Source organism: Phycodurus eques, chromosome 8 (assembly GCF_024500275.1).
Source record: "Phycodurus eques isolate BA_2022a chromosome 8, UOR_Pequ_1.1, whole genome shotgun sequence".
Classification (NCBI taxonomy): domain Eukaryota; kingdom Metazoa; phylum Chordata; class Actinopteri; order Syngnathiformes; family Syngnathidae; genus Phycodurus; species Phycodurus eques.
In genome coordinates, this window is record NC_084532.1 from 2,782,040 (window position 1) to 2,806,073 (window position 24,034).

Consider the following 24,034-nt stretch of genomic DNA (forward strand, 5'->3'; position numbering starts at 1 on the left):
GGCTCAGGTGCATCTGAATTCCACTGATCATCCTTTAGATGCTTCTACAACTTGAATGGAGTCCACCTGTGGTAAATTCAGTTGATTGAGCATAATTTGGACTGGCACCCACCTGTCTATATAAGGTCTCATAGTTGGCAGTGCATATCAGAGCAGAAACCAAGCAATGAAGTCTAAAGAATTCTCTACAGACCTCTGAGACCGGATTATGTCAAGGCACAAAGGATACAAAATAATTTCAGCAGCATTGAAGGTCCCGAAAATCACTGTGGTCTTGATTATTCGGAAATGGAAGAGGTTTGCAACCACCAGGACCCTTCCTAGATGTGGCCGCCCGACCAAGCTGAGTAACCGGGGAAAAAGGGCCTTGATCAGAGAGGTGAACAAGAACCCTATGGCCACTCTGACGGACCTTCAGTGTTGCCTTGCGGAGATAGGAAAACCATCCAGAAGGTCAACCATTGCTAACACACTCCACCAATCAGGCTTTTATGGTAGAACGGCCAGACGGAAGCCGCTTCTCACTAAAAGTAACATGGCAGCCCGGTTAGAGTTTGCCAAAAATCACCTTAAGGATTCTGAGACCTGCAGAAACAAATTCTCTGGTCTGAAAAAGTGAATGGGTGTGACTACTTTCCGATGGCACTATATATTATGTTGCATAAATCTTACATTCTAATTCCACACAAAACACAAAATTTTTCCTGGGTTTGAGCGTGTATAAGATGACTGAATATTTTTTTTTTCTTGGGCAGAAATGCCTTAGATTACGCTTTTAATAACATTTGTTAAATTCATATTTATCTATATAAAAGATGCAACATTGCAGTATTGTTTTTCATAACCACCTTAATAGAAGTTCTCTGAAGTGTTATTAAAATTACGCTGACCCTACAAACTTCTAAGTTTTGCAGGGCAGTGACTGTGTTTGTGTTCGGTGCGCTGAATTTCCGCAGTCGTAGAAACGGTACAGCAAAGTACAGCATTTACAGCTCATTAAAAGACCAAAATTCAGTAAAAACAATACACAATAGGTTTTGAATGCCGCAATATAACTGGGAAATACGCAAATAAAAATACATTTCACTTTGAAATCAGCAAGTAGCAGGGGGATATAGCAGGGGATTACTGTTGTGTTTTGTGAGCTGTCAACCACCATGCACATTATTAAGCTCCCACACTAACTTCTGCGTTGATCATATCTTGTACATCCTCAGGTTAATGGTATTTTGAGACGTTCCAGTTCCTTCAACACTGGACGAATTGAACATCTTTACCAGAACCCACGGACACATACTGAAGGCAGTAAGTCTCTTTCCGACACTAAATTCTACACACTGTAAGATAAAGGAGCAAAATTCCACCGTGCCGTCCAATAATAATAATAATAATAATAATAATAAAGTAACATAATAAAAATGTGAAGAAATCACCATTTACTTCCCAGTTTTTGTAGAAAAAAAGAGAAATTAGGGTCACATTAAATCAATCAAAATATGGTACTTTCAAAACGATGTTAATCTTCAATAATTGGTTGGGAATCCCTTTGCTCTAATCACTGCCTTGATGCGCCGTGGCATTGAGGCAATCAGCCTGTGGCATTACCTGGGAGTTATGGAAGCCCAGATTTCCTTGATGCTTGCTGTCAGTTCTTTGTTTTTGGGTCTGGTGCCCCTCATTTTCCCATTGATAGTACCCCATAAATTCTCAATGGGGTTTAGATCTGGCGAGTTGGCTGGCCAGTAAAGCACAGTGATGGCATGGGCATCAAACCAGGTTTTGGTGCTTGTGGTGGTATAGGCAGGGGCCAGGTCCTGCTGGAAGATGAAATCTGCATCCCCATACAGATCCTCAGGAAAATGAATCCTGAAGTCCTCTAAAACATTCTGGTAGACTGTTGCGGTGACCTTGTATTTAAGAAAGCAGAGTTTACCAACACCTGCACTGGACATTTTACCCCAAATCATGACTGACTGTGGATATTTCACACTGGACCTCAAGCAGCTTGGGTTCTGTTCTTCACCCGTCTTCCTCCAAACCCTTGGATCTTGATTCCCGAAGAAAGGCACACTTTTCTTTAATCGGAAATGAGGACCTTGGACCACTGGCCAACAGTCCAGTCTTTCTTCTCCTTGACCCATTTGAGACGCTTCATACATTGGCTCAGGGTCAGTAGTGGCTTGACCCAAGGAACCCGACAGTTGTAGCCCATCTCCCAGATACGTCTGAATGTGGTGGTTTTTGAAGCTGTGACTCCCGCCCCATTCCACTCTTTCTGGATCTCTGCTAGATTCTTGAATCTTCTGTTTGATAATCCGTTGAAGACCATGGTCATCTCTTTTGCTTGTGCATCTTCTCCTGCCACATTTTCTCCTTCCACTAGACTTTCTATTGATATACTTAGACACAGCAGTCTGTGAACAGCCAGCCTCCTTGGCTATGAACTTTTGTGGCTTACCCATCCTATGGAGGGTATCAGTGATGGTCTTCTGGCCAGGTCTATATGCAGTCTTCCCCATATTGAACCCAACTGAGACAATTGAACCAAACTGAAGCAATTTAATGACACGTGGGAAATGAGTAGGTGCTTTGAGTTGAGTAGATGATTAGTGTTTGACACTCAGTTTAAAACATTTAGGGCTTGCAAAATTTGGGCTGCTTTCTTGACAATCTTAATTTTTTTAAAATCCTGATTTCGTGGGTTTTATGAGCTGGAAGCCCAAATTATGTAAAAATAAACAAATAAATATTTGAAATTGTTTAAATTGTGGGCCCTGAATCTATAATCTAAGGAAGTTTAACTTTTTCAATGGAATTATGGAAGTAAACTTGTCCATGATATAGAATGTTTTTGGAAAGGGTCTGTGTGTGTGTGTGTATATATATATATATATATGTGTGTAGATATATATATATATATATATATATATGTAGATATATACATATATATATTTCCACCGGCGCCCTGCAGGTTGACGGCGAGACTTGGAGACTTGGTCGTGACATTACAGGAACTCATACAAGAGGTTAGCTAAGAAGAAGTCAGACACTGAGAGGACCGAGGAGAGGCGAAAGGAATACATTGAGATGCGACGTAGGGCAAAGGTAGAAGTGGCAAAGGCCAAACAAGAGGGATATGGTGACATATATGCCAGGTTTGACACTAAAGAAGGAGAAAACGATCTCTACAGGTTGGCCAGACAGAGGGATGAGCGTGCATGCGCACACACACACGCACGCACAGACACACACACACGTACACACACACACTGAAGCAATTTGATGACACCTGGGAAAACCTGTGCAACCTGTGCTTTGAGTTTAGTAGATGATTCATGTGTGACGCTCAGTTTAAAACATTTATGGCCTGCAAAATTTGGTCTCTCTCTCTCTCTCTCTCTCTCTCTCTCTCTCTCTCTCTCTCTCTCTCTCTCTCTCTCTCTCTCTAGTTTTGTTATTTTAACTGTTTACGAAAACATATTCAGGATACAGTTATATCATCGATATGGGCTCAAAGTTTACACTCAGCTGTAATTTCAGAGTATCCACATCCAAACTGGAGCAAGGGTTTAGGAATTACAACTCTGTAATACGTAGCCCCCTCTTTTTTAAGGGACCAGAAGTAATTGGACAATTGACTCAGAAGGCTGCAAAAAAAATAACAAGGCTGCATGGGCTCTTCCCTCGTTAACATGTCATCAATTAAGCAGTTAAAAGTTCTAGAGTTGATTCCAGGTGTGGTGTTTGCATTTGGAAGCTTTTGCCGTGAACACACAAAATGTGGTACCATGAAGAAAAGACTTCATGCGGGTCAATACAAAGGATTCACCACAAGGTGCAAACCATTAATCAGCCTCAAAAATAGAAAGGCCAGAATTGATTTCGCCAAAAAACACCTGAAGAAGCCAGCCCAGTTCTGGAACAGCATTCTTTGGACAGATGAGACTAAGATCAACCTGTACCTGAATGATGGGAAGAAGAAAGTTTGGAGAAGAATTGGAATAGCTATTGATCCAAAGCAGACCACATCTTCTGTAAAACATGGTGGAGGCAGTGTGATGTCATGGACATGCATGGCTTCCAATGGTACTTGGTCACTTGTGTTTATTGATGATGTGACAAAAGACAGAAGCAGCTGAATGAATTCTGAAGTTTATAGGGATATACCTTCTGCACAGATTCAGCCAATTGCAGCAAAGTGGATTGGACGGCCCTTCACAGTACAGATGGACAATGATCCAAAACATACTGCAAAAGCAACCCAGGAGTTTTTTTAAAGCAAAGAGGTGGACTATTCTGCAATGGCCGAGTCAATCACCAGATCTCAATCGAATCGAGCATGTATTTCACTTGCTCAAGACAAAATTTAAGGCAGAAAGACCCACAAACAAGCAACAACTAAAAACAGCTGCAGTAAAGGCCTGGCAAAGCATCACAAAGGAGGAAACTCAGCGTTAAGTGATGTTCATGGGTTCCAGACTTCAGGCAGCTGCTAAGGTTTCTGAACAAAATTTTGAAAAGTAAGATTTTACTAAGGGTCATGTTTATTTGTCCAATTAGTTTTGATCCCCTGAAATGAGTCGCATTTGTATAAAAATAGCTACAATTCCTACGTTTAGTCATATATTTTTGTTCAACGCATTGAATTCAACCTTAAAGTCTGAATTTCAATTCCGTTGTAGTCGTTTCATTTTAAATCCAATTTGGTGGCATGCAGAGCCCAACTCCTGAAGATTGTGTCACTGTCCAAATGTTTCTGGGCTTAACTGTGTGTCTGTGTGTACGTGCGTGCGTGCGTGTGTGTGTGTGTGTGTGTGCGTGTGTTTGTACGTGCGTGCGTGCGAGTGTGTGTGTCTGTGTGTACATAATGTATATGTAATATATAATGTGTGTTCTTGGTAGAGACTGTTCGAAGTCACATTATCAGACTTTTTGCAGGTGTAGTTTTTAACTCATCGTCATGTTAGCGTACCCTACCGAACTGGGGATTTCTATTTCAAGAAAGACCCCAGGAAATGTGCCACCCACAAACAGTTTTGTTGTTTAATCCCTTAAAAATTTCTTTTTAATACCGAATAATATATACACATATCTGGTGTATGGTTTATTCTTTGCTAATGTCCATTTGTGACTTTCTTTGTCATTTTCAGATATGAAGCTTCACTACGGTGACCTGACCGATAGCACTTGTCTGGTTAAGATCATTAACCAGGTCAAACCTACAGAGATCTACAACTTGGGTGCTCAGAGTCATGTCAAGGTAGCATAATCTCGCCTCTTATTCCAGTAGCTAATATTGACATGTGCATTAATAGTTTTTATTAATTATTAATTGGCATTTTGAACAACATAAACACCGCCACCAAGTGCAGGATTTTTTTTTCGTATGTTCAACTTTCTGGTTTCTTTCGGTGCATGATTATGCCCCCAAAAAAACAATAAAATAAAGAAATGCTGAAACAGTTTCTAAAAAAAACAACAACCTGTGTGCAGTGTTGCGGTTTGGCCAAGAAAGAAGCAGTTACATTTAAGTTGATCAGTGGTTGTCTATCACTATGCATTAGAAATTTTAAGAAGTTTCACTTATTTGTCAGTGCCAATCAAAGCTGTATTATCATAGCTTTGTAACGGCAACAATCTTTATATAGCCTTTTGTTACACATTATTAGAGTGTGCAGAATGGCCAGTCAGCATATAGTGTGTAAGAAAAGAAAGCAGTTTCTATCATGTACAATAAGTTAATTTTCAGTATCATCACACAATATCTGGTGAGATACAGTGTGGCTGTCTATGAGCATGCATTTATAGTGAATTTTGGTAAGGCAATAAATACATTATCAAGATGCAACTTCTAGAAAGGTCTGAGATGCAGCTCTGTCAATTTGTTAATAAACCAGGGGATAGACCAACTGGGACAGCACCTAGTGGAAAAGTCATCACTATTTCCAATGAGTGGTAGAATAATGACTTCGACCACATCCTTTTGTCTCGCTCAACCCTTTCTCTCTCCATGGAAAATCATCTTGAAAAACACGCGCATGCACACCTGCAGACACGCAGTACTGGACTTCACTCTTCTCCTCTTCAGTGTTTGTTTTCATACAAACAAACCAGGCAATGGTAACACCTTACCTTTGAACAACTGAGCCTGCTTTTTAACTGACAATATAAGTGGCATGGATCATTTCTGTCGGTCCCATTCGACTGTGCCGAGGAAAAGATCTGACACCCAGACGACATCCCTCCCAGCAATCTTTCTTCTCAGCATTACTGGGAATCCCCTTTGACGCTAGTTTGTAATTGAGGCCCGTTCAAGGGGCTTGACTTATTGCTGGTTGAACAGTTATAAGGTTTGGCTTATAAGCGGTAGAAAATCGATGGATGGGCTTACTGGTCTACTCTCCGGATTTATTTCTGTTGGCAGGTCTACTCTCAGAGCATTGCACTAGAAAATATTCATTCATTCATTCATTTTCTGTACCGCTTATCGTCACTAGGGTCACGGGCATGCTGGAGCCTATCCCAGCTATCTTTGGGCGAAAGGAGCGGTACACCCTGAACTGGTCGCCAGCCAATCGCAGGGCACATATAAACAAACAACCAACCATTCACACTCACACCTACGGGCATTTTAGAGTCTTCAATTAACCTACCACTCATGGTTGTGGGATGTGGGAGGAAACCGGAGTATCCGGAGAAAACCCACACAGTTACGGGGAGAACATGCAAACTCCACACAGGCGAGGCCGGATTTGAACCCCGGTCCTCAGAACTGTGAGGCAGATGTGCTAACCAGTCGTTCACCGTGCCGCCCAGGAAATAGTCACACAAAGTACTCAATAAAATGCTCAGGTATCTTGTATTGTGTTATGAAAAAGTATTTGCCCCCTTTCTGATTTCAGATCTGTTATGCATATTTATTGCACTTACATGTTTCAGATCATCAAAACCATTTTCATATTCAATGAAGACAACTCAAGTTAGTAAATACAGTTTCGAAATGATTTCATTTACAGGTATTAAGGGGGAAAAACATCCAAACCAATCTGGCCCTGTGTGTTCGTCCCTGAACCTAATAACTGGTTGTGCCACCCTTAATTAAATTCAAACCCTCGCGATAACAGGTGATGTGTTTTGTATTGCTGTAGAGGATTTCTGGCCCTTTCCTCTTCGCAGAACTGTTTTCTTTCAGTCATATTGGAGGGTTTTTAGAGCATGAACTGCCTCTTTCAGGTCATACCACAGCATCTCAATTTTATTTAAGTCCAGAATTTGCCTTTGTGAAAACCTTCATCCCATGCTTAAATGGGCTTTCTCCAGACTCAATGGACTGAATGTGAGTGTGAATGGTTGTCTATCTACATGTGCCTTGTGATTGACTGGCAACCAGTCCTGGTGTACCCCGCCTCTTGTCCAGAGTGGGTAGGCTCAAGCTCACACTTTACATGCAGTAATTATTTTCCTGTTTTGTCTGTCATACAAATTAGACACAATCTGACATAATACATCTGTTTCTAACAAAGGAGCTCTCAGCATTTTATTATTATATATATATAATTATATTTAAAAAATTATAAAGAAAGGCAACTACACAAGAAGACTACTGGTTTCTAAGTCTTGATACGATGCGGTGTATGTGTGTACTGATTTCCTTTGGAGAATATAATTTTTAACTCAACTGATACATGGTTATTTTATAATGTTGCAAGGGAGGAGAAGGACAGGGAATAGTGGACAGACGACCCCAGTGAGGACAAGCGTTCCAGAAGATGGATTGGATTAAAGGGCTAGATGTTCACTGTGTCCTTCCCATCCTAAAGCAATTACCCAAATCGGTTATCATGACATCTGCCTCACAGTTATAAGGTCCTGGGTTGAAATCCGGCCTCCCTGTGTGGAGTTTGCATGTTCTCCCCATGCCTGGGTGAGTTTTCTCCGGGTACTCCGGTTACCTCCCACATTCCAAAAACATGCATGGTAGGTTAATTGAAGTCTCTATATTGTCCGTTGGTGTGAATGTGAGAGCGGATGGTTGTTTGTCTATATGTGCCCTGCGACTGGCTAGCGACCAGTTCACTGTTTACCCCGTCTATCGCCCAAAGTCAGCTGAGATAGGCACACCCGCGACCGTAGTAAGGATAAGCGGTACAGAAAATGGATGGATGGTTGAATATTCAGTTGAATTATTCAACAAAAGGGTTAAGAGCATACTGTTTGGAGACTAGATTTGTGACTAAAGACATCACTTCTATCAAGTGTGTAGATATTCAGTGACTATTTGACATTTTCTAGTGGTGTGTATGTTCTATTTGTTTATATTATACTGTATTACATTATTATTTGTAGACTTTACACCGATCTACCGATCTGATCGGTATCGGTCGATAATTAGTGTTTTATGCTGATCGGCTTTGTCATAATTCGCCGATCATTGATCAGCTCCGCAAAAGATATTTAATCACCTTCACCATCGTGTACAGTATATTTGAATCCAAAGCTAGTTTATTTTTAGCCTTGTCGCATGTCTTTTGACGCACTACTGTAAATATCTGAAAGCCAATAAAGTTATTTTTAAAAAAACATGTCGGCGGTGTGGGAGCGACAACACGTTTAACACATACAACACGTAATGCCTGTGTCAGACAAAAAGACAAATTTGGTCTTTCACGATTGCACAATGTCAGACTACTGCAATAAAATCTTCGCATCCTGTCTTTTACGATCACGGGGCTTTATCTTGTCAACTCAAAAGCGACCGGATACACTCATTACCATGCTCTAAAGTTTCGGTGTGTGTGAAGTAATTTAATTACAATAAATTAATTCAATTACAGTAAGTGAACACCCATAATTTCTGTCATGTTGTAATGTTGCTTTGACTTGACTGAATACATGACCTGACGAGAGCAGTGATTTCCTACCTTTATGGAGCGAAGGCATATATTTTACAAATGGAAAATCTCATGGGACACCAACAAACAAATATGTCACAAAAGTAGATACACAGTAATTACTGTATGTACTTCCTGCCATCTAATAGAAGAGCATTTATTTGTTTTTTCTGTCACTATGCATCACTGGCATAAATGGAGGAACAAAGATACTTTTTTTCTTGTAATTTTTTGAGCAGTTTAGTAAAATCCGATAATTTCCCACGGCATACCTGAAGATCGCTCATGACACACTAATGTGCCATGGAACACTGTTTGGAAAACACTGGACGAGAGAATACTTTTGAAGATACTCAGTATATACAGTAAATGAACAAGTCATTTAAATAGACACATTGCTCCATGATCAGATCGTTATCGTTTTTTTAAACCCACTGATCGGTGATCGGCACCAAAAATCCCGATCGTATAAAGCCTAATTATATTATATTATATTGTATTATATTATATTAGTACACTACATTACTACACATTACATTTTAATTTGTATTGATGCAAATTACTTTGTTTCAGCTGCGGTTGTTCTTAAAGCGAAATACATACATATATATGTTTTTACATACAATGTATCTATCTATCTTTCTATCTATCTATCTATCTATCTATCTATCTATCTATCTATCTATCTATCTATCTATCTATCTATATGTATGTATATATGTATAGATATATATGTGTATATATATATATATATATTTATATATATATACAGATATGTGTGTGTGTGTGTGTATATATATATATATATATATATATATATATATATGTGTGCGTGTGTGTGTGTATATATATATGTTTGGTATAAAAGGAGCTTCCCTGAATTGCTCAGTCATTCACAAGCAAAGATGGAGCGAGGTTCACCTCTTTGTGAACAAGTGCGTGAGAAAATAGTCGAACAGTTTGGAAAAGTGTTCTGTGGTCTGACGAGTCCACATTTCAAATTGTTTTTGGAAATTGTGGACGTCGTGTCCTCCGAGCCAAAGAGGAAAAGAACCATCCGGACTGTTATGGATGCAAAGTTCAAAAGCCAGCATCTGTCATGGTATGGGGCTGTGTTAGTGCCAATGGCATGGGTAACTTAAACATCTGTTAAGGCACCGTTTATGCTGAAAGGTACCTACAGAAACATATGCTGCCAAGCAACGTCTTTTTCATGGGATGCTTATTTCAGCAAGACAATGCTAAACCACATTCTGCACGTGTTACAACAGCGTGGCTTCGTAGTAAAAGAGTGCTAGACTGGCCTGCCTGCAGTCCAGACCTCTCTCCCATTGAAAATGTGCGGTGCATTATGAAGCGTAAAATACGACAACGGAGACCCCGGACTGTTGAACAGCTGAAGCTGAGCATCAAGCAAGAATGGGAATGAATTCTACCTACAAACCTTCCACAATTAGTGTCCTCAGTTCCCAAACGTTTATTGAATGTTGTTAAAAGAAAAGATGACGTAACACAGTGGTAAACATGACCCTGTCCCAGCATTTTTTGAAACGTGTTGCAGCCATTTAACACAATGTCCCAACTTGGGACATTTAACACAATGTCCCAACTTCATTTGAATTGGGGTTGTACAAAGATGAGTCACTTATGGTTAAGTGGCCACTTATGGTTTAGTGGTGAACATTCACCTGACTTACTGTAGGTGCAGGCAGTCTGGGTTCCCTTCCACTTCAGTGACTATGTGAAAGTGCATGTGAATGGTTGGGTATATTCATGCTGTATCTGCTGTGTGACTAATGACCTGTCCAGGGTGTAGTCCACCTTTCGCATGGAGTCAGTTGGGATGGACACCAGCCCCCGCGACCCTGAACACGATAAACAGTACAGAAAATGGATGGATGGAAATTAAAAAGATGCACGTGTGCATGCATGCACACACACGCACACACACACACACACACACACACACAAGCACAGACAGGGCTGTGGTGTGTGGAATGGCCAGTCAGAGATGCTTGCTGCTCTGACCAAACCCTTTATTGAAAGGTTAGGAAATAATACAAGATAGGATGACAGATTACAGATGCTGAAAATGCACTTTAGTTCAAGAATAGGCTCTTTTGTGCCAAGTGAAACATGTCTGCACTTTCCCTATTGAGAGTCAAGGAATGTATTGTGGTTGTCCTTTGTGAGTCAGAATTGTTGCTACACTCATGAATCAGTTCTCTTTCTTTTTTCAAGCAAATGTTTTAGAGCAATGGAAAGAGATGCACGTCTTAATGGGTGAGTGTGGGTTTAGGTATAAGTAATCATATTTAGACAGTAAATGGTAACCCAAAATAAAATCAGATTTTGTAAAATCAAGCCTCAGTTTAAAACCCTTTTCAGTGGCTTATCAAAACCGACATAAACTGTTCCAATGTAGTTTCACATATACAGGTAGATGGCAGCAGTGCGCCATTCTTACGGACTCCCTTGGTACCTAAGCTCAGAAAACCCAATGAATCCCTAGTCTATTAATGTTTTTAAAGGGATAACAAAGTAAAGACAAAAATACAATGACAATACCATGTTGGTTTAATACTGAAACAAAACACTGAGATAACTCGAGAAAAGTGCAGTGGAATCATCTTAAAAACTGTAGATTAAAATTCTGTCATCTTCCCTGCTGAGGTGCAGGCAGTATTTATAAAATGCGGCGACCATTTCAGGGTGTACCCTGCCTCTCACCCAGAGTCAGCTGGGATAGGCTCCAGCTCACCCATGACCCTAGTGAGGATAATCAGTATGGAAGATGGATGAATGGATGAAGGAACGTGCTAATAAACCATCTCAGAACAAAGCTGGAGGTTGGTACATTCTGTTACAGTTCCGCTTTAGCGATTGAGGTTTCAGAGTTGTGATTTTAGGTGATTAGTTTTTGTGTGCTTGGTACTGTATATGAAAATACATGACAAGCCATTAAAGGGAACAGTGCTATCCAACTGAAGAAAAATATATCTGTGACACATTTTACAATCATTTGCTGCTTCGCTCACTGCACCTATTTGTCTTCCTTAGTAAACAGCAAGAAGAAGCAAATTTAAGAATAGCGACCCGCAAATAGGTGGGAGTTCACTATATGTTTCCCTTTAAAGGTTAGGCCAACACTTAGCTCCGGTTCTACAGCAGGTCCTGCATAGGAGATGCCTTCGCAATCTGACAGATTTGGAACAGTTTTCTCAAGAAGAGTAGGCAAATATTGCCACATCAAGATCTATCACAATGATAGACTCCTACACAAATAGACCGAGTGCTGTGATAAAAGCCAAAGGTGCTGCTACAAATTGTTAGATTGATGGTGTGCATATTTATGCAACCAGGTTAATGTATGTTCTATATTTTTTTATTTTTCTCCTTAAAATATTTCTTGTTGTTTTCTCAGTTGAGTTGTACACATAATAGGTCACATTAAAGGTGGAGGAAGTTTTGAAATGATTTTGGTGTCATTTTTGTACATCAGAAAAATGTGGCATTTGAACCAGTGTTTGTAGACTTTATATTCACTGTAACCTGTTGGTTAAAAAAGGATTTATTTTCAGTATTACTTATTTAACATTTGTTCTGTAATTAAGTTAGACTTCAGAGTGAATCAAATAAAAGCAAGCAAAACATTTATAACTGAGAAAGTTAATCAAATCTAACCTATGAAGCAAAGAAACCCAGATACAATACCTTCACTTCGTCCCTAAAAAAAACATGAAAAAACTATTACACAAACTGACAATCAGTATAGTCTCCTTTTGCGTTAGGCTGCCTGTGTCCCCCCTACTAGGCTCATGAACATGACTGTGGGGGTGGGCAAATGACTGACAGACTGTTTGGTCACGCCTGCTGATTGGCTATCCTTGTCCAGCCATGCCTAGTTATAAAATAATTATATATATATATATATATATATATATATATATAAATATATATATTTTCTGAGCCGCTTCTCCTCACTAGGGTCACGGACGTGCTGGAGCCTATCCCAGCTGTCATCGGGCAGGAGGCGGGGTACACCCTGAACTGGTTGCCAGCCAATCGCAGGGCACATACAAACAAACAACCATTCGCACTCACAGTCACACCTACGGGCAATTTAGAGTCTCCAATTAATGCATGTTTTTGGGATGTGGGAGGAAACCGGGGTGCCCGGAGAAAACCCACGCAGGCACGGGGAGAACATGCAAACTCCACGGGTGTGGCCGGGGATTGAACCCCGGTCCTCAGAACTGTGAGGCTGACGCTCTAACCAGTCGTTCACCGTGCCGCCTATATATATATATATATATATATATATATATATATATATATATATATATATATTACTTAGAAGACGTAAATATATTTTTATCATTATATATATAATGATAAAAATATATTTACGTCTTCTAAGTAATAAATTTTTATACTATAGCTCTATTAGTTTATACAGTAGGTTTTATTTGGAAATAAGAACATTAATAATAATAATAATTGAGTGCCTCAAAAACTAATGATTGACTAACTAATGATTTCGTGATCTTAAAACATTTCAAGCATACTGATTATTGCTATACTGCAGAGAGTTTATTATGTTGGAACATGCCTGGAATGCTGTAAAGAAATACATCAATACTTTATTTAGTCTTGCTCTTGCAGATGTGTTGCACAAGGAGCTGCAGTCACTAACAAAACCATAAACTTCAATGAGCCTGTGATTAGCTCAGTGTCTGTCAGGGCTTATTTTGGAACAGCACCAGGAGTGTCATTGCGGTATGCTGTTTACTTACAAGTGTAACTGTTGTTTGAGATTGTCACAGACACAATGGAAGCTCTCATTTCTTTGTGTGCGTCTGTTGATACCTGCTGTAAGATACAGTGATGATGTGCAGATCTCAGCAGAATTCTGAAAATGGTGGTTCAAATGTGTGAAATAGGAACCAAACGTCTTCACTTAAGTCATGTATCTACAATTTGTGATTGCACCCTTGATATTGAAGACTCAGTATTATTGCCCTTCACGTCTGGAAGACTTGCGATACTGCTTAAAGTAGCTCACCCACCCCCCACACCAACCCTTTTGTAAAGCAGTGAAAATATATATACTGTGACTTTGTGTTAATATCTGCTCCCACGCTATAAACGTGTAAGTCTACTTGGGCTGGGCAAGTTGTGGTCACAGTAAAATATTTTTTGCTGCTGTTGCTACTTTGGTAGTCATAGATTAGTCAGAAGGAGAGGTGTGGACAGAATATACAGGGATGTAAATAATATGCGCTCAACCTGTAAATTTTGTACTTGACTATTTGGAAATCTATTGCATTACTGCTCTTTAGACTTTAGACTACAGTACAATTCAGTCTCTACAATCTTCTGAAATCAAAATCCTCGGTTCTGTGCGTGTGTGTGAAAAAGATGCTCCCTGGGGCAAACAGCTGGGTAGCCAGAGGTTGCACTTGTGGTTAAACCAGGTTGCTGTTGGATCGTGGGATACTGTGGGTCAGCTGAAGTTCTTCCTTCATTATCTCCCCTGGGTTGATCATTATCTGTCAATCAATTGCTGATTTTGTCATCTGTCCACACAGCACCTTAAATGCAATTTCATTATATAGCAGTGTTTTATGGTAAAGGTTTTGCTACATTGTAGTGGCAAACCTATTCAGGATTTACATGTTGCTCTTCAGTAGTCACCTCACAGTTGTTTAAAGTATCTCCTCCAGGAAATATCGCTTTCTCTTTCCACCGTTGCAGTAAAAGAGGTGGAAGGAAGGAAAAGCTTCTCTGCTGTTCTACGTAGCAGAGAGAAAGTCTTTCCCTTGATAGCTGAAACTAACTGCAGGGCATTTCCTTTCCCGAAAACCTTTGGCTTTCTAAAAGACGAGCCATGGTGCAATGGTTCGACCCGACATTCCAACCCCTGTTCTGATATTCCCACCCAAAAGATGGAGGTGGGTGGGAGCTGAATGTGAACCCAAGGAATTTTCTGCACTTTTTTTGTAAGTGTGCATTTGTGTGTGTGAGATCTGTGATTATTCTCATTCATACAGGTCATTATATTCTCAGTTTATTGAATTGATCGCAAGTGGAGTGTTCAGGTTTTCTCTGAATATATTTCCCTTCTCATCCAAGTAGGCTTCAGCAGTTCATGCTCAAAGGCTAGATAGGACAGCTCTCGCGTGAGTAGCGGTGTATAATGATGATAGTGATGTATCCTTGAAGGTAGAGGCATGCCCTAACCAAGAATACTTTCCCTTTTTTGGAATGTAAAACGACAGTCATTAAGTTACAGTGGAGAGTTTTGAATTTTGTCATACCACCACAACAAGTTCCAAAAGTAAATGACTAATTTGCTTGAGGGACGACAAAAGAGCTTGGGTTCCTTGGTCAGCATTATGGTGGCCACATTAGATCAGAATCAGAATCAGAATCAGAATCATCTTTATTTGCCAAGTATGTCCAAAACACACAAGGAATTTGTCTCCGGTAGTTGGAGCCGCTCTAGTACAACAAACAGTCAATTTACAGAACACTTTGGGGACATAAAGACATTGACAAAAAACAATTGTGCAAAAAGATACAGAGTCCTCTACCACTTAGAGCAGTTCGAACGACTAATATTGCAATAGTCCGGTGCAATGACCATTGTGCAAAGGGCGCTGAGACTTCAAGGAGTGTATGCGGTTTAAAGTGACGAGTAGTGCGATCATCTGGGACAATGTTGGTTGTGCAAATGTTACAGATACTCCTCAATCAGTGTGCAAATGGAGCAGATGCTACTCTGGCATGAGTGGCCAGTATATGCAAATAGTGCAGCATGGCGAGACAACTACAGTGAGTGCACGAGTAATACATAATTGGCCCCACAGAAATGTGACAACGAACTCAAGTCAAAAAATTGCCAGCTTGTTGTAATGGAATTATAGGTTAGGTGTTTAAGAAGTTGATCGCAAGAGGGAAGAAGCTGTTGGAATGTCTACTAGTTCTAGTTTGCGTTGATCGGTAGCGCCTACCTGAGGGAAGGAGCTGGAAGAGCTGGTGACCGGGGTGCAGACGGTCCGAGAGGATTTTGCACGCCCTTGTCTTAGTTCTGGCAGCGTGCAAGTCCTCAATGGTGGGTAGGGGGGTACCGACAATCCTTTCAGCAGTTTTGATTGTCCGTTGCAGTCGGAGTTTGTCCTTTTTTGTAGCAGCACCAAACCAGACTGTGATGGAAGAACACAGGACCGATTCGATGACTGCTGTGTAGAACTGTCTCAGCAGCTCCGGTGGCAGGCCGTGCTTTCTCAGAAGCCGCAGGAAGTACATCCTCTGCTGGGCCTTTTTGAGGACGGAGTTGATGTTGTTCGCCCACTTCAGGTCCTGAGAGATTGTAATTCCCAGGAACTTGAAGGTCTCGACGGTTGACACAAGGCAGCTGGACAACGTGAGGGGCAGCTGTGGCGAAGGATCCCTCCTGAAGTCCACGATCATCTCTACCGTCTTGAGCGTGTTCAGCTCCAGGTTGTGTCGCCCGCACCACAGCTCCAGCCGCTCCGCTTCCTGTCGATATGCAGACTCGTCACCGTCCTTGATGAGGCCGATGACAGTGGTGTCATCTGCAAACTTCAGGAGCTTGACAGTCGGGTTCGCTGAGGTGCAGTCGTTCGTGTAGAGAGAGAAGAGCAGCGGGGAGAGGACACAACCTTGGGGCGCCCCAGTGCTGATGCTGCGTGTGGATGAGGTGGCCTCCCCCAGCCTGACCTGCTGTGTCCTGCCCAACATGCACAAAGAAAAAGGAAAAACACGCAATACAAAAAAAGAAAATAAACCCGCCACACAACCGATGTTTGGAATTCGTGGACCTGGGCTCTGTCGCCAGTCTGGTCCAGAGCGCTCCGTGTGTGGATGGCCAAGTCGGATGGGGAGTCTCGATTTCGCTATAGGGCGGCCCAGCCGAGGAGGCGCTGTTTCTGTTTATTCGCACAACTTGCAAACGTAAATGGAGCAGGAAAAGGATGACTCTGATTGGTTTTATCATGCACATTCCTCCCAGAGGCGGCGGAACCGGGGGTGGTTGGTTGCGGGGCAATGGAGGCACATGTCCCCTCTCCTCTTTATCCTATGTGCCCCTATGTGTGTGATGTGCCCTTTTGCTCCATTAATTTTGTGTTGCCTCACAAATAATCTCCCAGCCACACACGATATGACGAAGTGTCCTGACCACAATACCCCTTGTCAGGAAAGAAAAATTTAACATTCATGTCAGAGCAAAAACCAATCATGAAGTCAAAGGAATACCTCGAGTCACAGATCTGGGGAGGGGTATAGAATTAAATTTGGTGTTTTCAGGTCCCAATAAGCGCAGTGGCCTCCATCATTAGTAAATGGAAGTTTGAAACTACCAGGTACAGCATCTTCCTAGTGTTGGCTGCCCAGCTAAACTGAGCATTTAGGTGTGAAGGTCATTTGGGTAATGCAGTTTTTTACTGTGAGTTGCTTAGAAGCAATATTCTCATTTACACTGCCTGTCTGCAAACAGCTTGGTCAAACAAAATGAATTGGAAGAGAGTTGAGTCTCGAAAATTGGGCTTTAGGCATGCCGTGTTACATATTACAATGCTACCCCTTCGCTGAAAACCCTCTCTGATAGGAAACTTGTCGCATGGATAGAGGTATTTCTGAGCTACAGGTATCTTATATTATTCAGCTGTGGGAAGTTTACTGCATATCATGTTGCAAACGCAGTTGAAGTGGATCGGCATATGGATAAATCACTGCTTTTGCAACTTACAGGGGTAAATGGGCAAAAACTTGAGTCAATATTGATGATATCGATTAAACACCCAGTCCGACCCAAGAGGCAATTTTGTTTGATTTCAGTGTTTCATGAGAATGAGCATTTTGCTTGGTACTTAGATGTATTCCAGCTAGCTGACTGCTTCACTGTATACCACCCAGTTTGGTTAGGACAAAATACTCCTTGGCCTCTTACTACCACAACTACATGTGTGGGGGTATGTTAATTAGAATCTGAAACTCTGTGGCATCTTCTGCACAAAGGTTGAACTCTTTAGGGCAAATGCCAGATGTCATGTTGGGAGGAAACACCTGGCCATTACCGTCCCTACAGTGAAGCATGGTAGTGTCAGCATCACGCTGTGAGGATGTTTTTCAGCGGCAAAGACTAGGAGATTTAGACATATATATATATATATATATATATATATATATATATATATATATATATATATACACATATATATATATATATGTATGTGTATATATATATGTATGACTTAAATGTCAATAGCGGTTTCGTTGTATTGAAGCAAACAGAGCCCAGTGCGGTAGTTTTAGTCTAGATCACACACAAAAACAAGGATAAATAAGCAATAATTAAAAGTAGCGACCGGCACGGACGACTGGTTAGAGTGTCTGCCTCACAGTTCTGAGGTCCGGGGTTCAATCCCCGACACCACCTGTGTGGAGTTTGCATGTTCTCCCTGTGCCTGTGTGGGTTTTCTCTGGGCACTCTGGTTTCCTTCCACATCCCAAAAACATGGATGGTAGGTTAATTGACAACTTTAAATTGCCCCTAGGTGTGAATGTGTGTTGTTTGTTTATATGTGCCCTGCGATTGGCTGGCATCCAGTTCAGGGTGTACTCCGCCTTCTGCCCGATGATAGCTGGGATTGGCTCCAGCACTCCCGCGACCCTTGTCAGGACGGCACGGGCACCGTACCACTGCCCCCCACGCCCAACCCCCCCCTCCGTCCAGTGTAGGCTGAGGTTCGTAGCGTGTCAGACGGTACACATCGTGAAAGCCTCCTTTGCACAATATCGCAATGTCGCACTAAGGCAACTGGTCATTCATTTTAACAAAGTTATGAGACACTTTTGTTTGCCGCCGTTGGGCACAAGCACGTCTTCATGCCCCTTCTTCTTCCTTGGTTTTTGCTGCTTCTTCATTGGTTTTCGCCGTTTCTTCTTCGGGGTGGGTGGACTGTAGGCATCGAAACTGGGAACCAAAATGTTTTTTTTGAAAGATTCCGGGAGAACTGGAACATTAGTCCCAGTTCCAATCGGTTCTCGATTCTCGATGCCCAACCCTAATGAAGACCACATATCTCCTTTAATTACCGTAATTTCTCGTGTATAATGTGCCCTGAAGTATAATGCGCACCGCCAAAGTTGACCTAAAAAAAATCAGGAAAACTCTTCTACCTGTATAAAATGCGCACCATCAATTTGCTGCTATCCATATGCTCAAAACATTACGAATTATCAATATTTCTATTCTGGTAGGTTTGTATTTTTATTCTGATAAGTTTTTCTACGAATTGTCTGTGTAACAATAATTAATAATAATAATAAAAATAATAATACCCGTTAATAATATATTAATAATAATCTTTGTGCATGTGGTGATGTACTGGTAATAATTTTTTTTTCCATCTGGTGTCAGGAGGTCACAGGCAACGGTTGATGTAAAAAAGCATAGCGGTCTCTGTAATTGTCATAATAGAATCCCTCGACCGACTAAAATAAATGCTCAATGATGGTATAACATTTTAATAGTACTGTTGATAACACGTTCTACAGTCTTACATATTCAGTTACACAATTTCAATTAATACAATTTAACACTGTTTAAGTTAAGAAACATTTGTGCAATAAATATTTTTAGCATGAAACATTTGTGCAAAGTGAAGTCTATCCACTACATTGCACATCCTTGGCAAAGCCTTCAAAAGAAGCATCTGACTCATCTCCACTCTGAAAAGAAGATTCATTGCATCTAGATTTTATTCATCACTGTAGAACTCATCGTTGACGACTTGGTCCAGTTTCTCTTGCTTCAGTGCCTCCTGCATTGCATCATCAACAGCGGTCTCATCCTCCTCCCACAGCATGCCATCTTCTGTGCCATCCTTGGAGTTTGTGAGTCAACATTTATTTTAATCCTCTTGAAATTATTTCAGGGGAAACCTCATTCCATGTATTTTATCCATGCTGCTTTGCACCAGTTCGGGTTTCTTTACATTGCCACCTGCAGTGACTGTATGAGTCTCCAAAGTCATCCACTCATTCCATTTCTTCCGCATGTGCTTTTTAAAAGGGCGATTGGTCGATACATCCATTACTTGCAATTGCGCAGTCCTGCCACCAGGAATGATCACCAAGTCAGTTTTATTTTCTTTTAGGATTTGTTTGATGGCTGGCATGCGACGGCACCGAAAGGCATCCAGCACCAGCATTTTGCGACAGAGTTGCTTGTGGTTACAACAGATTGACCTAATCCAGTCCTTAGTAAGCGCCTCATCCATCCACCCTTTTGTGTGGCATCTCACTATGACGCCCTTTGGCCACTGGCAGTTCTTGGGAAGAGTTTTCCGTTTTAAGATTATGTATGGCTAAACCTTAGTCCCATCTCCATAAGACCCCAGCATTATAGTAAATAAAGTGGGATTTTTTTTGTTCCCAGTAGACTTTAACCTCAATGTTTTTCCACCTTTCTGATCTGCTTGGCAGATCAAAGGTGAGGGGTGTTTGATCGGCATTTGCTATACAGCCAAGTTCGTATTCTCGCTGCTTTCTCGGCCGAATGATGAACTACTGGTATTTCATCAATTTATTCTCATAAATTCAGGGCATATTCTCATATGCCCTGAAGTCTTGGTTATTCCTCATATTGTCAGAGCTTTGAGACGAAGTTTGACAGTGCTGATACCGCAGCCACTTGCCCTTTGTTCGGCTACAATATGCAGCAGCTCTTCCTCCATCTCTGGACAGTGCGTGACTTTCCCACGTCCCAAACCTCTTGGATGTGCTTTTTGCCATTTGGGATGCCATTTTGTTAAATGCACTTGGCCACATTTAAGAACATTTAAAAAATGTTTTGATGGTTCGACAATTTTGTTAAAGTCCACGTACATATATTTAGAAGTCAGTCAAGGGCAAGTGGTGAGGCGCTGTCGGAAGAAGCCCACTCACGATCAGAGTGGTGAAGAGTAAAAGACAGTGTTAATCGTATTTCACTTTGATTTATGTCCACTTGAAAAATACAGCATAATGTGTGATAGTAATAGGTCAGACACGGAAACGACTGATTTCTGACATACGTCAATGATGTAATGTCAACATTAAATGACATCTCCATAAAATGATGACATTGAGGAGTGAATGTCTCATTTCTCCCAACGTTAATCCCTAATCACGCCTTGGTTATTCTCCTCAATGCGATCCCTGGTGCGAGTCATTAACATGTAAACAGCGGAGAAAGGACCAAGGAGGTTGCATATAAAGAAATGAGATTTGGCCATTGATGCTGGCTTCCCACCATTCCTAGCAGGAATTGCAAATAGTCTTTGCTAATTACGTGCTGTATTAACTTTTGTTTTTGTTTCCCTGTAGTATAACAGTAGTTGTGTATGTGTTTGTCTTGTTGTGTATCATTTTGTTGTACCTGAAGTTAGTTTTTCATGTAGTAACACTCTGTTCGTTTACTACTTATGGTGAGTTCGTTGCTAGTGTATTGTGAATAACTTCCCAAACGTAGTGCATATCAACAAGACTGCGATGCAGTCAAAAGTAGCGAATGCAGTATAGCTCAAAGCAACAGAGTAAGAGTAACCATCCATCCATACAGCCATCCATTTTCTATCATTTATTCGAGGTTGGGGGCAGTAGCTTTAGCAGTGAAGGCCAGATTTCTCTCTCCCCAGCCACTTCATCCAGCTCTTCTTGCGAGATCCCGAGGTATTCCCAGGACAGCCGGGAGACATAATCTCTCCAGCATGTCCTGGGTTGTCCTGGTGGGACATGCCCCAAGAGACATCCTTATCAGATGTCCGAGCCACCTCATCTGGCTCATCTCAATGTGGCGGAGGAGAGGCTCTCCTCTGAGCCCCTCCCGGATGATCGAGCTTCTCACCCTATCGCTAAGGGAGAACCCGGACACTCTGCGGAGGAACTCATTTGGGCTGCTTGTATCCAGGATCTTATTCTTTTGGTCATGACCCACAGCTCGTGACCATAAGTGAGGGTATGAATGTAGATCGACCGGTAAATTGAGAGCTTCGCCTTTTGGCTTAGCTCCTCCTTCATCACAACGGACCGTTACAAGGTCTACATCACTGCAGATGCTGCACCGATCCGCCTGTCGAGCTCCCGTTCCATTCTTTGCTCACTCGTGAACAAGACCCCAAGATACTTGAACTCCTCCACTTGGGGCAGGATCTCATCCCCGAACTGGAGAGGGCACGCCATCCTTTTACGACTGAGGACCATGGTCTCAGATTCGGAGGTGCTGATGTTCATCCCAACCGCTTCACACTTGGCTGCGAACCGGTCCAGTGAGAGATGGCGATCACGGCTTGATAACATACATGCAAATCAGTCACCTTTCGGCGAAATTTACCGTTTTGAACTCAAAATAGGTAATTTCCGTGAATCGTACAGATCCAATGAGTTTTTCTGAGGGGTAGAGGGGTGGGGGTCGCTGTCGTCGTGGACTGTTTCATACTCCTTCAACGCTGGCAGCTAGATCCGTTCCACAAATCCACCATCCACACACACATGTAATTGTGAATATTACTCCACGACGGACTAATATGCTGGCGCATCGGCCTAAGGTTCCACCTGTGCACTTGGAACCGGCATTGGATAAATCACAGGAGTTGACGAGACCAGAAAAAAACACTTCCGCCGTTAAGAAGAAACGCTTTTACTCCATTACAATGATCTAAATCTCGGTCGCTACTTTTATTTATCAATTATTGCTTATCAACTATTTAGTGAGCGAGACTACGACTTAGACTTCTGCATTAGCATTGTTGGCTCCAATCCAATTTAAGCGCTAGGGACGTTTACGTCTAATTCTCCTATCAAACGACACAAGAAAGTCACATGACCTCACACGTCGTCTTCTATTGGGCTTCCTGGGCTAGGGTATTAAAACTAGATATGCCAGGCTGGTTGATCGTCGTGCCCACGTGGCGGCCATGTTGGGAAGGTCGTTGTTACCATGAAGACAACGGCACGCAACTCGTCGTGTTTACATTTAGACAAACAAAAATAACATCTTTCATGTATTGTAGTATTTTTCTGGCACTGTCTGCCCAAACGTTGATATTTCAGCTCACTTATAACTTGAGAAAACACTTAGCAGTAAATTGCAGATGTAGTTTTGACTGTGCATACACACATGCCCACACACAGAAACATCAGAATTTGCATTTTATTTTGTAATTATTGTTTTTTTTATTGATGTTCATGCTGTGGTTAAAAAAATCAAAGGTTACTATCTATTTACTCAGTTCTTGAGTAATTATTTCACTGTGTACCTTTTACTATTACTCAAGTAATTTTTTGGAGGACTACTTTTTACTTTTACTAGAGTCACATTATTGTTAAGTAACAGTATTCTTACTTGAGTCCAATATTTTGCTACTCTAACCACCTCTGGATTTGACGTCCTCTGTTGCTACTCTTACGTCCAAGCAACATTTTTGCTCATCAGATCAGCCAGTGTCATATTTGTTGCACTGGTCTTTTATATTTTCGCGTTGAGGTGCTGCGGGTCGTGGCCCTGGCTGTGGTCCCAGCAGAATCGCGAAGCACACGTAACATCGATGACAAGAGTTGATCCGCTAGTACATCTTGTATTCATTAGGAAACGCGGCAACATTTATCTAATTAGTTTACAGATGTTAACGTTAAATGTATTAAGCGACGTAGCGATGTAATTGATTATGTCACAACACAGAATGTACTAAAGTCAAATTTAGCAATGGCCAATAAAAACAGAAAAATATTTTACTTCATATTTTCCTGGAGGATGCATTTGGGATTAGCCTTTGAAGTTGGTAAGAGTGAAAAATGAAGTGAAACAGACAATTATCGTAGTCAATTATTTTCCAGAATGAGTGCGCTTAAAGAGAAGGATGCTATTCATGTGCCACAGCTTGAAGCAGGCATCAGGTGCTGGAGGAGATGGGCCAAAACAAAAAAGCAAACAAATGAGGCAAATTTAATTTTAATCTTAAATTTGTACATCAACATGTACTTGAACGGTGTAAATAAAAGTTTTTCTACATGAAGATTTTTTTTTATTTTGCCTTATTGTACTCTTCAAAGTCTTCCAGATTGCTTAATTT

The 24,034-nt window shown here is 41.3% G+C and overlaps 1 protein-coding gene across 2 annotated transcripts in view; it reads left to right on the forward strand.

Moving 5' to 3' along the window:
* gmds (GDP-mannose 4,6-dehydratase) overlaps positions 1-24,034 on the forward strand; it is a 269,412-nt gene that overhangs the window by 22,057 nt on the left and 223,321 nt on the right. The window contains exons 3-4 of one of the 2 annotated variants that reach the window (XM_061684765.1): positions 1,218-1,305; positions 5,151-5,260. The exons of the other annotated variant lie outside the window; for it this stretch is intronic. Of the exons in view, the coding sequence (XP_061540749.1) occupies positions 1,218-1,305; positions 5,151-5,260 (198 nt within the window). The remainder of the gene's footprint in view (positions 1-1,217; positions 1,306-5,150; positions 5,261-24,034) is intronic. 2 annotated transcript variants of the gene reach the window in all.